The sequence below is a fragment of the Artibeus jamaicensis genome, unplaced genomic scaffold, assembly GCF_021234435.1.
Source record: "Artibeus jamaicensis isolate MK-2021 breed Jamaican fruit bat unplaced genomic scaffold, CSHL_Jam_final contig_793, whole genome shotgun sequence".
NCBI classification, from domain to species: domain Eukaryota; kingdom Metazoa; phylum Chordata; class Mammalia; order Chiroptera; family Phyllostomidae; genus Artibeus; species Artibeus jamaicensis.
The window spans coordinates 7,306,546-7,320,226 of record NW_026521975.1 but is presented as its reverse complement, the minus strand read 5'-3'; the positions used below and the strand labels follow the sequence as shown (position 1 = coordinate 7,320,226).

General features: G+C 38.2%; 1 protein-coding gene across 3 annotated transcripts in view; it reads right to left on the bottom strand.

The window, feature by feature from the left end:
• The window catches only part of ACAP2 (ArfGAP with coiled-coil, ankyrin repeat and PH domains 2), a 162,508-nt gene extending 149,500 nt beyond the window's left edge, over positions 1–13,008 (bottom strand). For all 3 annotated transcript variants that reach the window (XM_037137166.2, XM_037137168.2, XM_037137167.2), the window contains exon 1: positions 12,687–13,008. In XM_037137166.2, coding sequence (XP_036993061.1) covers positions 12,687–12,739 — 53 coding nt within the window. In that variant the 5' untranslated portion in view covers positions 12,740–13,008. The remainder of the gene's footprint in view (positions 1–12,686) is intronic.
• Positions 13,009–13,681: the final 673 nt, after the last annotated feature.

The window sequence follows — 13,681 nt, the reverse complement described above, 5'->3', positions numbered from 1 at the left end:
GACTCTTGACCTACCAATCATAAGCACAACAGAATGATTATTTAAGTCACTGATTTTTAGTTTTGTTACAAAGCAATAGCCAGAACATCATGTAAAGTAAACACTAATAAAAATTTAAGATCAATTCCGGCCAAAATGGAGGCATAGATAGGTATACCTTGCCTCCTCACACTACCAAAAGAAGGACAATAACAAATTTAAAAACAAAAAACTAGAACTGCCAGAAAATTGAACTGTATTGAAGTCAGATAACCAAGAAGTTAACTTATTTGAAAAAATAATGAAGAAAAAATCCCCCAATCTGGCAAAAGAAATAGACTTCCAGGGAGTTCAAAGAATACCAAAGAAGTTGGACCCAAAAAAGCACACACCAAGGCACATCATAATTACATTACCCAAGATGAAAGATAAGGAGAGAATCTTGAAAGCAGCAAGAGAAAAGGAGACAGTTGCCTACAAGGGAGTTCCCATAAGTCTAACAGTTGACTTCTCAAAAGAAACCTTACAAACAAGAAGGGGCTGGAAAGAAGTATTCAGTCATGAAAGGCAAGGACCTACATCCAATATGACTCTCTCCAGCAAAGCTATCATTTGGAATGGAAGGACAGGTAAAAGCACTTACCAGACAAGGTTAAATTAAAGGAGTTCATCATCACCAAGCCCTTATTATATGAAATGTTAAAGGGATTTATCTAAGAAAAAGAAGATAAAAAATATGAACAGTAAAATGACAACAAACTCACAACTATCAACAACCAAACCTTAAAAAGAAAAACAGAAGCAAAAATAAACTAAGCAAACAACTAGAAGGGGAACAGAATCACAGAACTGGAGATCACATAGAGGGGTATCGGTGGGGAGGGGGAGGGGGAGAATGAAGGAAAAGGTATAGGGAATAAGAAGCATAAATGGTAGGTACAAAATAAACAGAGGGAGGGTTAAGGATAGTATGGGAAATGTAGAAGCCGAAGAACTTACATGTACAACCCCCATGGACATGAACTAAGAAAAGGGAATGCTTGTAGAAGAGGCGGGTACGGGGTGGAGGGGAATAAGGAGGGGGAAGGAATGGGACAACTGTAATAGCATAATCAATAAAATATATTAAAAAATAAAAATACAAAATGTACTGCTCTCATGAGAAATGTTAACAAAGTAGGCTATTCATCTGTGAGGATAAAGAGTATATAGAAAATGTATCTTCCTCTCTATTTTGCTGTGAACCTAAATTACCTCTAAAAATCTGTTTTTTAAAAAAGCAATGGAAATAGTCATAAAAGATGTATCTAACAAATGTACTTATGTATCCAGAATTGTAAATAACTTCAAGTCAAATAATAAAGCATAACCTATTTATTTTAATGGGCAAAAGATGTGAAAAATTTTCAAGTAACATATTCAAATGACCAATGAGTACTTTATAAAGTGCTCAACACCAAAATCTAACAGGAAAATTAAAAACCACACTGAGCCCTGCCCAGGTGGCTCAGTTGGTTGTAGCATCATCCCATGCACCAAAGATTGTGGGTCCCATCCCTGGTCAGGGATCAGGGTGCCTATGGGAGGCAACCAATGCATGTTTCTCTCTCGCATCAATGTTTCTCTTTCTCCCTGTCCCCCTTCTTCTCTCTCTAAAATCAATGATCATATCCTTGGGTGAAGATTAAAAAAAAAAAAACACTGAGACATTCGAATCAACATGTAAGGTGCTTAGAAGTTAACACTCCATCTTAACAAGTAAAACAAAAAAAAATCAACAACTCTTCCATCCATTAGAGAAATGAGGTCACAGGGCAAACTGCTGTCCCCAAAAATGAAGAAACAGACAGGTGGATACTGGAGTAGAAAGCTATGTGGTAATCAGTGTTGTGTCCTTTGAAACCCACAAGTTTTAAATTTTAATGAAACCTGTTTATCTTTTTTTTTTTTTAGGTTGCTTGTATTTCAGGGCATTGTATCTGAGAAACTACTGCCTAATTCAAGGTCACAAAGATTGACTCCTATGTTTTTCTCTTAGGATGTTATAGTTTTACCTATTACATTTAGGTCTATAGTCCATTTTAAGTTAATTCTGTATATGGTGTAGGGATCTAACCTCATTCTTTTGCATATGGCTACCCAGTTGCTCCAGCACCATTTCTGAAAAGACTGCTCTTTCCAAACTAAATACATTGCTATCCTTATCGGGCATTGGTTTATATAAATGTAATAGTTTGTTTCTGGACTCTCAATTCTATTCAATTGATCTATATTTCCATCCTTATGCCAGTATCACAGTCTTGACTACAATAACTTCACAGTAAATTTTTGAATTGGGAAGTGAATCTTCCAACTTTGTTCTTCCTCAGCACTTTTTTCCTATTGTGGATCACTTGCATTTCCATACCAATTTTAGGATTAGTTTGCCTATAGATCAATTTTAGGAGTATTGTCATCTTAACAACATTAAGTCTTCTGAGACATAAACATGGAATGTTTTTCCCTTTATTTAGATCTTTCATTTCTTTAAATAATATTGTGTAGTTTTTAGTGTATACTACACTTCTTTGATTAAATTTATTCCTAAGTATTTTATTCTTTTTGATGCCATTGTTAAATGGAAGAGTTGTATTTGCTAGTATATGGAAATACAAATGCTTTTTGTACACCGATCTTGTATCTTAAGTCTTGGTGAACTTACTAGTTCTAATTGGTTTTTATAGATTACTTAAGATTTTCTATAGAGAAACTATATAACCTAAAGTAAGGATGGTTATTTCTATTTCTTTTCTTTTATAAATGCTTTTTATTTTTCATTCCTGTCTAATTGCTCTGGCTACAACCTCTACTACATTGTTAAATAGAAGTGAGAAGAGTGGACTCCTTGTTCCTGATCTTAGGGGAAAACTTTTAGTCTTTCACCATTAAGTATGACATTACCCAAGAGTACTTATAGATGTCCTTTATCAAGGCAATGAAGTTCTCTATCCTAATTATTAAGTATTTTCATCATTAAAATGTGTTGAATTTGGTCAAATGCTTTCACTGCATCTATTAATACTGTATATTACATTGATTTTTGCATTCATGGGATAAAAATCCCACTTGGTCATTACATACAATCCTTTTTATAAGTTGCTATATTTGGTCTGCTACTATCTTGTTGAGAATTTTTGTGTCTGTATTCATAAGGGATTTTGATCTGTAGTTTTCCTGCGGTATCTTTGTCTGGCTTTGGCAGCAGGGTAATACTAGCTATATAGAATGAATTAAGAAGTGATACATTCTATGATCCTTATTTCTATAAAACAGTAGTGTTGTCCCTTCTTTCATTCCTGAATCTAGTAATTTGAGTTTTCTCCCTTTTTTCTTGGTCAGTCTAGAGAAAGATTTGTCAATTTTGTTGATCTTTTGAATAACTAACTTTTGGTTTCACTGATTATCACTATTGTTCTTCTATTTTATTCTTTATTTCTTATCTAGTCTTTCAAAAAAAATTTCCTCCCTTTAACTGCTTTGAAATTAGTTTGTTTTTCCCTTTCTAGTTTCTTAAGATGGAAGGTTAGATCACTGATTTGAGATTTTTCTTCTTTTTTAATGTAGGTGTTTTCCGGGTACGACTTTCTACCTCAGCACTTTTTTTGCCACACCCCATAAGTTTGATATTGTATTAATATTTTTGTTTTCATTATTCTGAGTCTACTTACTAATTTCCTTGTGATTTCTTCTTTGACCCATTGGTCATTTATGAGTGCATTTATGAGTGCATTTCCACAAATGTGTAAGTCTTTCAGATTTTCTTTTGTTACTGATTTCTAATTTCATTTTATTGTTGTCAAAGAACATATTTTGTACATGCCTTTTAAATTTACTGAAACTTATTTAGTGGTGTAACATATGGTCTATGCTAGAAAATGTTTCATGTGCACTTTAGAAGAACATGAATTCTGCTGTTGTTGTGTGAAAAGTTCTATAGTTATCTGTTAAGTCCTTCTGAATTACAGTATGTGTTCACATCTATTTCCTTGTGGATAATCTGCCTACTTGTTCTACCCATTACTAAAAGTAACTATTACTGTTAAACTGTCTATTTCTCCCTTCATTTTGTTAATTTTTGCTTCATGTATTTTGGGGCTCTTCTAAGCACCCAAGTTTATAAGTGTTATGTCCTCCTAACAGATCGACCCTTTTATCATTAATCTCTACTATTAATGTCCTTTATCTCTACTAATTTTTATTTTTAAAATATATATTATCTGATATTAGTATAGTTATTCTAGCCTCTTTGGGTATTTCTTGCATGGTTCATATCTATCTATCCTTTTACTTTCAACTTATATTTGTATTTAAAACAGAATATAGTTGAATATATTCAACTATAAACAGAATATAGTTGAATCATCTCTGAAATTTTACATGACAAACAGTTTAAAGTAATAATACCAAAATACTTAGAAAGACATACTCTCCTCTGAACTTTTAGAAACTATTGTAAAGACAAAGTATTCAACAACAGCCATTAAACTTTGGGGGGGGAAAAACAAACCCACAATAACAAAGGAACACTTGTCCCACCAGATATCATAACAGACTATGAAGTAGTATAACTAAAATATTAATGGTATTTGCAGAATAGATAAAGACATCATGAAAATGAACAGAATCCAAAAAAAGACGTGTGTATGTCTATGTGCATGTGTGTAATTTTAAATCAGTAGAGAAAGGATAAATTATTCAATAAAAGGTATTAAAAGTTTCTTTCATTAGAAAGAAGGTAAAATTGTCTCCTCCACTCAAAACTAAAACCCAGTTGCATTACACAAAACTAAAAATTACTATAAAATGATATAAAAATATCCTATAATAATAAGATAGGGGAAGGTTCTTCTAGCTAATAGACAAAAGTCATGTTTTTAAATTTTTTTATTTACTGATTTTTAGAGAGAGAGTAGAGAAAAAAATCAATCTGTCAGTCCACTTAGTTATGTATTCACTGGTTGACTCCTGAATAGGCTCCCACCAGGGATCACCCATTAAGATGAAGCTCCAACTAAGTGAGCTACATGATCAGGGCAAAAGTCAGTTTTCAAATATCTGTATAATAAAATACCATATACAACCTTAATGGAAATTAAACAATGCAATTAAAGCCTGTGGCTTGAGAGATAGAGTGAATTTACTTCCAGATCCACCATTTAAAAGTCCACCATCAAGGAAGTCACTGTAGCCCTGGATGGTGTAGCTCAGAGGATTGAGCACTGGCCTACAAACCAAAAGGTCGCTGGTTCAATTCCCAGTAAGGGCATATGTCTGGGTTGCAGGCCAGGTCCCCAGTTGAGGGCATTCAAGAGGCAATCAGTTGATATTTCTCTCACACATCAAAATTTTCTCTCCCTTTCTTCTTCCCTCCCCTCTTTAAAAAAACAAAAGTCAATTTAACTTCTCAAAATATCCAGTTTTGGAGATTTTAAACACATTTTTTAAATCCTCACCTCAGGCTATGTTTTATTGATTTTAGAGAGAGGAAAGGAGAGGGAGAAACATCAATGTGAGAAAGAAACATCAATCCATACATACTCCAGGGATTGAAGCCATAACCTACATATGTGCCCCAGACCAAGAATTATCACACAACATTTTAGTGTATGGGAGGATGCTGTAACCAACTGAGCCACTCAGCCAGGGCAGGTTTTCAAAGCTTGCTTATTTATTCATTTATTTTTACTGTCCTTCTATTACAGTTGTCTTAACTGTTCCCCCTTTGCCTTCCTCCACCCAGCCTGCTCCCCGCTTCCATAGTCAATCCCCACACCATTGCCCATTTCCATGGCTCATTCATATATGTCCTTTGACTAGTCCCTTCCCCTTCTTTCCACCATTATCCCCACCCACCCCAGCCAATGTCAGTCTGTTCCATGTTTCCATGTCTCTGGTTCTATTTTGCTCATTAGTTTCTTTTGTTCATTAGACTCCTCCACATGATCCTATCAGTAGATGCAGAAAAAGCATTTGATAAAATCCACCACCCATGTATGATAAAAACACTCAGCAAAGTGGGAACAGAGGGAGCATATCTCAACATAATAAAGGCCATGTACGAGAAACCTACAGCCAGCATCATACTCAATGGGCAAAAACTAAGTTTTTTCCTTAAGATCAGGAATAAGACAAGGGTGTCTGCTCTAACCACTGTTACCCACCATAGTAGTGGAGGTCCAAGACATAGCGATCAGACAAGAAAAAGAAATAAAAGGCATCCAAATTGGAAATGAGGAAGTAAAAGTGTCATTATTTGCGGGCAACATGACAGTGTACACAGAAAACCCTATGGTCTCCACCAAAAAAGCACTCAACCTAATAAGTGAATTTGGCAAAGTAGCAGGATACAAAGTCAGTGTTCAGAAATTGATGGCATTTTTGTGCTTTAACAATTAATTATTATAAAGAGAAACTAGAAAAACAAATCCCATTTACTACAGCATCAAGAAAAAGTACCTAGGAGGTAAAAGACATATACTTAGAAAACTATATAACATGGAAGAAAGAAACTGAGGAAGATACAAATAAATGGAAACATATACCCTGTTCATGGACTGGAAGAATAAACATCATTAAGATTGTCCATACTACCCAAAGCAAACTACAGATTCAATTCAATCACTATTGAAATATCAATGGCATATTTCACTGATGTAAAACAAATACTCCAAAAATTTATATGGAACCAAAACAAAACATTTAAAAAGTGAGGATAATAATTCCTACCCCACAATACTGTATATTTTAACATTTAATGAGAGAGTAACTATAAAAGCATCTAGTATAAGATCTGACACATAATAAAAGCTTGTTCTTCCTTATTTCAACTTAAGTTGATAATTACATTAAGGGAAGAATTAGAAGCTACAGTGAGGTATAACAGCAGGATTCCTGTATTTTGGATCATGATAAAAACTACTGAGTTGCCCAAAAAGTCTGTTATATTTTTTCCATAAAATAAAAGATACATTTTATTGATTTGGATGTTATAAGCATGTCAGCTATCTCTTGCTATTAGCTTCTAGTGAGTAGAGGCAAGGGGTGCTGCTAAACTTCTTCCAATGGATAAGACAGCCCCAAAAGCAAAGAATTATGGCCAAATGTCAATAGCACCAAGAAACTTCACAAATTACTTCTGACACATTTGACCAGTTACAGCATCTTCTCCATACACTGCACAAATCTTTTTTGTTTCAGTTGCATTTTTACCTTTCTTGAAATAATAAAGCATAATATGCTGAAGATGTTGCATATTTTCTTTCATCTTCATTATTAAAATGGCTGCACAAAAATTCACCAATTTTGGTAAGTTTTTTAAAAAATCCACACCGATATGACAGCTGTCACAATACGATCTAACAAAATTGTTTCAGATGAAATTAAAAACAGCTAAGCACTACTAGAGCCAACATATGCAAAACACTAAACCAACTTTTTAGCCAACCCAATACTTTATAATTCAATTCTACCACCTCTGAGATGAAAACATATTTCTCCTCATCCCTCACATGCTATATATTTTCCATATATAAAGTGCTACTTGTTATCAGTGGATCTGTTCCAAAGGTGAAAAGTAAAGTGGCAAAGCAACCGAGATTGGCACCAGTTTAACAGCAAAACATAACTAAAAATATTGTTTACATTTTATTCCAATACTTCTACCCATTAAGAACTTTTGGACCAAAATACTTTTTAAGATATTTTATCCTAATTTCTTGAACAAGGATCATTCTAAAACAGAATCTGCAAACAAAAAAACCCCTTCAGAATGGTGTACAATAAACATTGTTAAGAATAAAGAAAAAATCCCAGTTCTGGCCAACATGGAGGCATAGGTAGAACGCTTTCTCTCACAACCAAAAGGAGGACAACAACCAATCTAAAAATCAATGAACAACCAGAAGCACCAGAAAATCAAAAATGCATAGAACTCCAACAACCAAGGAATTAAAGAAAAAAATCAACCAAAACAACAAGACCAGTAACCTAGACCCTGTGGGGTTGGCAATTCAGAAAAACCAAAGGAAGGCAGCTGAGGAGCGGGCTGACTGCAGAGCTCGGGGGAGCTGCATGGGAGGAACTGACTTAAGGGGGAAACCGAGACTCAGAGCTGACTGTGGGCTACGGCTGGGGTTGCCGCTGTGGGACATACTTCCAGCCTGATTCAAGAGTTTGTTGGAAAGTGAGCTAGAGACAAACAGAAAAACTGCATTGCTCCCTCTCTGGCCTCTTTCCCACAGGCAACAAAGCAGAGAGGGTTGCCCTGCCTGGGTGAATATCTAAGGCCCTGCCCCTTACAACTTATCAGGTGTGCCAAGACAAAGAAATATGGCCCAAATGAAAGAACACACCAAAACCTCAGAACTAAGCGATGAGGACATTGCCAACCTAACTGATGGAGAATTTAAAGCCCTGGTAATCAAAATGCTCACAGAACTGATTGAGCTTGGTTGAAAAATGAAAGAACAAATGGAAGATACCCAAAATGAAATCAAGCAAAATATTCAGGGAACCAAGAGTGACAAGAAGAAAACTCAGATTCAAAGCAACAATTTGGAACAAAAGGAAGAAATAAGCACTCAATTGGATCAGAACTAAGAAACAAGAATCCAAAAAAATGAAGAGAGGCTGAGGACTTTCTGGAACAACCTGAAACGTTCCAATACCCAAATTATAGGGGTGCCAGAAGGAAAAAAGCAACAGCAAGAAATTGAAAACTTAATTTGAACAAATAATGAAGGAAAACTTCCCTAATCTGGCGAAAGAAATAGACTTTCAGATGTCCAGGAAGTACAGAGAATCCCAAAGAAGTTGGACCCAAAGAGGAACACACCAAGGCACATCATCATTAAGTTACCCAAAATTAAAGACAAAGGGAAAATCCTAAGACCAGCAAGAGAAAAGGAGACAGATTTATCCAAAGGAGTTCGCATAAGGCTATCAGCTGATTTCTCAAAAGAAACCTTATAGGCAAGAAGGGGCTAGAAAGAAGTATTTGAAGTCATGAAAGGCAAAGACCTATATCCAAGATTACTCTATCCAGCAAAGCTTTCATTTAGAATGGAAGGGCAGATAAAGGTCAAGTTAAAAGAGTTCATCATCACCAAGCCCTTACTGTATGAAATGTTATAGGAACTTATCTAAGAAAAAAGAAGATTAAAAATATAAATAAAATGACAACAAACTCATAACTATCAACAAATGAACCTAAAAGAAAAGAACAACAACAAAACGAAAAACTAAGCAAAGAGCCAGAACAGGAACATCACATAGGGAGTTGAGTTGGGAGGGGGCAGGGGGGAATAGGGGGGGAAAGGTATAGGGAAAAAAAAGCATAATTAGCAGGAATAAAATAGATGGGGAAAGATAAAAATGGTATAAAAAACAGAGGACTCAAAGAACTTATATGTACAACTCATGGACATGAACTAAGGGGGGGTGGGAATGCTGGAGGGTTAGGGGGAACAAAGTAGAGGAGAAATAAAAGGGGAAAAATTGGGAAAACTGTAATAGCATAATCAATAAAAATACTTAAAAAAATAATAAATGTATCAGATAAAGACCGAAGTGTTTAAAGGGTTGCTAATGCCAAGAGTTACTGTTCAGACCAAATCTCTCATTAAAGCCCCAATTAATCCAACTTTGTTTCAAGCAAAATACTCACTTACCAGTGAACCATGATTACATAAAGGAGAAGCACAATTTTTTAAAACTTTTACAAAATTTTAAAAAGCAATCCTGCATACAATTATAGGCCAAACAAGTTCAAACTTCAACAAATGTTTGTCAAAATTGAAAGGCCCCACCTTAAAAATGTACACTTAGACACATTTACTTTCTTGCAGATTTTTAGATGGACAAGATTTCAACCTTTTTAAGGGTTTTTCAAAGAACTAAAAAGGCAACCCCAAATTACACAACAAAATGTGCCTTCCAATCTAAAGAGGAATATAAGCTTATTGGCATGTAAAAGTAACCACTGACTTCATTCAAATGACTAAAGACAATGCTGCAAATTGCAAGATCTTTCTCCCCTTATTTTAACTTGTCCTCCCTTATCAATTTAATAGGAAAATTTTCAAATTCTTCTTCAGCAAGATTTGCCTTTTACATTGCCTTTTGCAATTTCATAGCATCCAAGGCAGTTATATCCACATGCCAAACTTATATGCCACAAGATTCACTTATTAATTAAAATTAAAAAATAGGCCCCAGTTGGTGTGGCTCAGTGGATCAAGAACCAGCCTGCAAACAAAAGGGTTGCTGTTCCCATTCCATCTGGACACATGCCTGGGTTTGCACCAGGTCCCCAGTAGGGGGCATGTGAGAGGCAACCACACATTGATGTTTCTCTCCCTTGCTTTCTCCTTCTCTTCCGCTCTCTAAATTAATAAAATATTTTTAAAAATAAAAATAGGTATTAACTTTAAAGCAGCATAATAGATTAGAAAACTACAATGAACAAATAGGGTGGCTGCCTTGCTATCAAAAAACAAGCCCCAGGTCTAACAAATCTTTTGTTTTGATATGAAAGTTTTGCTATGTCACTCATAAAAATGCACAATAGTCTTAAAAGTTAAGTTTCTTTTACACATAAAGTGTATGAATAAAACGACTCCTGAAATAGTCTTTTCAAATGCTATAGAAACCTACTTAGTAATGGGATTACAGAAAAAAACAATAAAATTTAGGAATGTAAATTATGAGACCTTTTATTTATTGGTATTGTTCCCTCTACTGTATATCTAATCTAGTTCCAAAAATAGACACAAGATATTGGAGTTCTTTGAATCTTTGTTTTTCTTCCCAGACTGCCACCAACAGTAATTGGTATTCTGGAAACAACTCTTGAAAATCTCTACTATCTTAATTAAAGTAGGATATTATATTCATATTTAATAAAACTTTAATATTCCATACAAGTTAATCAGTATCTTCCCCTCTTCTTTTATATTCAATAACTCCTTTATTTCAAAAACAAAGATATATGGTTTTGACTATGAGTGCCTAAAGCTTTCCGAGTGACTTCTCAATATTTTTTTAATCAAGTTTAAAATGTGGAAGAAAATGAGCACAAAGCCATATATATTCTCTCGGAGAAAAATGCTGTGATTATTGCAGTAAAAAACCCAACATAAATAGATGACTTATTCATAAAAATTTCACAAGCATAATTTTATAAGGTACACTTTAAAAATTACTTCATTTGCCACACGGTTCTGGAATCTAACGTGTAAAGCTGTCCTACACAATTCATCTCTGTCTCCTGAGTCCCTCAATTCACGCAGAACAAAGAAGTTTCAAAAACTAATACTAACAAGAGCAATCAAACAAGGCGCAGCTTTTTACAAGCAACAGCCCTAAAGTCTAAATAAAATTACAGACAAAACAAATAAAAAACAAACAATCAAAACTGAAAAACGAACGGGAAATCTAATTAACAGTGATAAGGATGAGAACAGTTAGTTCCCAGGCAGAAGATGCAAGAGTTCACAACGCATCACACACATTCCACCCACTCCCTGAATGTTCTGGGGGAGCTTTCAAGAAATGTCACTATCGAATGCCATTTTTTAAGGCCTTAAAAAAAAAAAAAAAAGGCCTCAGGAGAGTCCTACTCCTGTAAATGCACTAAAAAATACAACGTAGGAAAACTCCATTTTCCAAAACAATTCGAGAATTTCTTAAGATACCTGTAAAAGAAAGAGCATATACTCTGGAACCCTCAGGACTGCCGCCTCTCACACGGGAGGGAGAGCAATCCATGAGAATCCGAGTCACCACAAACTGCCACCACGTCAGTTTCTGTGACAGATCCGCTGGGAGCATCCAGCTGTGATCCGAGGCCCTCCCCGACTGACGCTGCTGGAAGAGGAACGTAAACGCAATCTTCAGAGCCCTCCCACTTCCGTTCTCAAACAGAAATGCACTGCTTCTTCTACACCTTATTTCTTAACCCAATACCTCTCGATAGCGATGCCCCCTTCAAAAAGCTTACGCGGAAAGCAAAGCAGATAGTCTTGGACCAGAGTCGACTGAATGTGTGATTTGGTCCAAGGGCTCCCACCCCCGACTCCGGTGCAGATCACCGGCCAGCGCCTTCCTGACAGCCCGTCTGGCAGGAGAAACACAAGCAACAGAAGTCGACGTCCCAGTTCGCCGGCCCCCACTACTTCCTCCACGGGGTACAGGGAGCGGAAAAGCGCAAAGAGGAACTAAGTGAACTGCGAAAGGGTGCCCAGCACGCACCCTTAAAGAGGGGGTGAGGGATAAAAACGGAGGAGCGGAAGGAAGCGGAAAGGAAGAGCTGCAAGAGACAGGGGACGAGAGCGCGCGCCAGAAAAGGGCACGAGTCTTCGGGAACGCGGCTGCACCCCAGTCCTCGGAGCACAGCGGGTGCGCCAGGCCTCTCTGGGTTGCTTCGCCTGGGTCAGAGGGCTAGGAAATGGGATGAGGAGACAACGTCCCCCCTCCCGGCCACCCTCGCAGCTCGGGAAGAGTCCTTCTGGGCTGCAGTGCCCTCGCAGGGTCGGGAGCGGAGAAAACTGCCGCTCGCCCCGTCTGAAGGAGAGGGCTTCGGCGCCCTCTTCGCGATTCGGTAGCCGGTTTTCACGCCCACCCACCGCCCGGGGACTCAGCTCCGGGGTGACGCCGGCCGCACCAGTTACCTGAAGCGGGGCGAGTCCTTCAGACACTCCTCGAAATCCACCATCATCTTCATCCTGCCTCTGCCTCGCCTAGCCGGCGGCACTGGAGGAGCTTGAGGAGAGTAAGGAGCCGCGGGAGCGGCCGCGCTGGGTACCCGAACGGCTGCGGCGGACGCACGGCCGCCACTAGCGTAGAGCGGAGCTGACCAGGCAGCCTCGCCCGAGGGTCATAGCAGCCGCGAAGACCGCGGCGGCAGCGACGGCTGGTCAGGCCCTTCTTCCTCCCGCCCCCCAGCAGAACGCCGGCCTCAGGGAAACGGCCGGGGAGTGACAGCTTCAGCCAGCCAGCCACAAACCCAGCAGCCAATGGGAGGGGCTTCCGGCAGCACCGCCTGCGGCGCTCTGGCAACCCATCTGAGCGACAATAGCCCAAGCCAATGAACAGAGCGACCGAGGATGCCTTCTTGCTACGGGCGTTCCCGAGGGCCAACCGGGTTGCGCCGACATCGTCAGGCGGGACGCACCAGTTGCTGGGAGGCTGGCGGCAGAGGCTCCTTGGGTAGGAAGTCACGTGTCAGCGCACCGCGCTTCCCTCCGAGCCCCCGCCTCCTCTCTGCTTCTCCACCCCCTCCCTGCTGAGCTGCCAACGCGGAGAAGCTCTTCCTGCAGGTTTTAGTAAGGACAGTTATTTTTTTAAGGCTGCTTTGGCAGAAATCTGAAGAGGTTAGGAGAAATTATAAAAGGAAGAGATAGGCCAAGCCACCGCTTCCTTTCAGTTTAAAGAAACTGAAGCCAGGAAAGGAGCGACGGTGAACGTTAGTGGTAAAATCCGTCTTACAGCTATTGGCTTCACAACTTATAATTTAGAAATCTCTCTCATGTGTATCTTTTTATATAACCAGACTACGTCCTGAAGGAGCTGACATTTAGGGTGGCATCGAAAGATCAGAAGAATTCAGACAGGTATGAAATGTAGGATGTTTCATGTGGAGGAACCGTTCTTAAAACCACGGAAG